The sequence below is a fragment of the Lycium barbarum genome, chromosome 11 (assembly GCF_019175385.1).
Source record: "Lycium barbarum isolate Lr01 chromosome 11, ASM1917538v2, whole genome shotgun sequence".
Lineage (NCBI taxonomy): Eukaryota > Viridiplantae > Streptophyta > Magnoliopsida > Solanales > Solanaceae > Lycium > Lycium barbarum.
In genome coordinates, this window is record NC_083347.1 from 107,818,488 (window position 1) to 107,820,515 (window position 2,028).

The 2,028-nt window shown below is 45.0% G+C and overlaps 1 protein-coding gene across 1 annotated transcript; it reads right to left on the bottom strand.

Annotated features, from left to right (window-relative positions):
* Nucleotides 1–625: 625 nt before the first annotated feature.
* Nucleotides 626–1,627, bottom strand: LOC132620086 (uncharacterized). The gene is made up of 3 exons (XM_060334800.1): nucleotides 1,571–1,627; nucleotides 1,345–1,477; nucleotides 626–1,299 (listed from the first exon to the last, which is right to left on the bottom strand). The coding sequence occupies exons 1-3, from the start codon at nucleotides 1,625–1,627 to the stop codon at nucleotides 626–628; spliced, it is 864 nt and encodes a 287-aa protein (XP_060190783.1).
* Between the last annotated feature and the right edge of the window lie 401 nt (nucleotides 1,628–2,028).

The following is a 2,028-nucleotide window of genomic DNA, read 5'->3' on the forward strand; positions in this document are numbered from 1 at the left end:
ATTATGTACGTACAAACACTTGCAATATAAAGAAGCGCTATGAAAAAATATGTCTCGGACACGTCTTTTTATTAAATACCCTATACCGGGTATTGTTGTTGAAATTCGGCAAAGGCAACAAGGTCAAGTTGAACTGAGCCCAAAATCTTTTAACACCCTCGAATAGGACTGTCGTCTCAAAATTTGACAAAAGATAGGGATTTAGGTATCCGAACCTAATCTATTATAAGTAAACGGTCGAAAAAGGTTCAAACAATTTAAAAAAACTCGACCCAAAATGCCCCACGTGATTCGGAGATGTCTGAATTCACAAAGCATAAATAAGCCCCGCGGGCAAACCATTCGATAAAATCCTCGGTCAAAAACGTACCGAACGAAGTAAAAGCCAATACTCAATCAGTTAAGATAGGCTCAATTAGGACAAAAGATGTAGCTCCGAAACTTGATTATTCCTTACGAAACAAATGTTTAAGGAAAATATCATAACATACATTCGGATAAAAGAATGAAGAAAACAACAGCCAAAAGGGAAATATGCATTTCATATATAAACCAAGGCTTTACATTTAGACTTTCTACACAAGTCAAAAACAAAAACAAAATGAAGGCTCGTACAGGCCCTAGTTTACCCGGTATGGTTGGAACCAGAGTTCTCAGAAATCGTCTGCTCGGAGTCATCAGAGTCGGCATCAAGGGCTTTCTTGGCCCTATCCTCGACTTTTTTGGCTTCAAGTATCTGGGCCTGGATTTCCCCCAAGCCTATTTCAACTTGTTCGCTGGTAGCCCACCGGGATTTCCAGCGTTCATACTCGATCAAAATCGTAGAACGTGCCTCGGCAGCCTCCATATCTTTAAGAGACTCTTCTAGATCGGCCTCAGCTTTTTTCAATCTAGCCTCTAGCTCGGACTTCATTTCAAGAAGAGCGATTCGAACTTGATAGATCAATTCAAACTCGGCCTGAAGTAGATCATTGGTCGCAGTAGCCTCCTCGAGCTTGCTTTTGAGCTCGTCACTGATCCGAGCTCGAGTCTTGGCTTTCTCCTCTGCCACCCTCAGTTTCTCCTTGTCGGTGGCTCTCTCAAATTCAAGTTGGTGAAGTCTTTCTGCCACCTTCTCGGCATCAGCTTTGACCGAGTCAAGTTCACCCCGAAGTTGGGCAATAGTGGCCTCAAATTCACCAAGCCTCGAAGCGAAGTTTGCATTGTCTCGACTAAAGTCGATGTTATCCACTTCCAGGAGCTGATTCTTTTCAATCACATCGGCTAACTCGGCCTTTAAACGAAGGTTCTCAGCCTTTGCTAACTCAAGTTCGGATTAAAGGTTGGGAGGAACAATGGCCCAACTTAGCTGATCTTCATTCTCCCGCAGGAGGAGTTTGAACTTCTCCGTCTCCCGACCCTGAGCATCCAGCTGGGCCTTTAAGTTATCAACCTCGTGTTGGGCCCGGATAAAGCCTTCATTAACGAGCACAACACTCTGCAAAAGAAAAAGCAAACCAAGTTAGGAAATTGATTAACAAAAGTAGAGAATCACACATTAATATTATGGAAAAGCAAGCATGAAGCTTACCCGGTTGCCTGCATGCATGCCCTCTTTTATAAGGCACTGCCAAGGAAGCCCGGTCATTTTTTCCTTGTCCGAATCTGAAATGAGAGGCCTTAGATAAATTTTAACCCCCACGGGAAGGGATAAAAACTATAGTCCTCGGGGATGGTGACCACGGCCGACCTCGTCCTTCTCAGTTCAACACTTGGGGCTGGGAAAATACCTACAAGGTTGAACCTCGCACCTGTTTCAGTGGACCGGCTAGCCGCCCTCGTGGCCCGAGGAATGGGAAGATGGCCAAACCCAACAGCTTTCCCGGTTGCAAGAGGGGTATCCAAGAACATCTCATCGAGATTATCGGACCTCGAAGTAGGAGCAGAAGGAGAGACCAGAATGGCTCCAGTAACCCCGGTAGTTGCAGGTAACTCGGATGTGGTATCTTAGTCAGTGCTGAGCAATGGACCGGTAGCCATTATAACCTC

Coding starts and splice junctions, on each gene's coding strand:
- LOC132620086 (XM_060334800.1), bottom strand. CDS start 1,627: ATGACCGGGCTTCCTTGGCAGTGCCTTATAAAAGAGGGCATGCATGCA. Junction 1,478..1,570: donor GCATGCATGCAGGCAACCGG/GTAAGCTTCATG, acceptor TTTCTTTTGCAG/AGTGTTGTGCTCGTTAATGA. Junction 1,300..1,344: donor GGAGAATGAAGATCAGCTAA/GTTGGGCCATTG, acceptor AACTTGAGTTAG/CAAAGGCTGAGAACCTTCGT.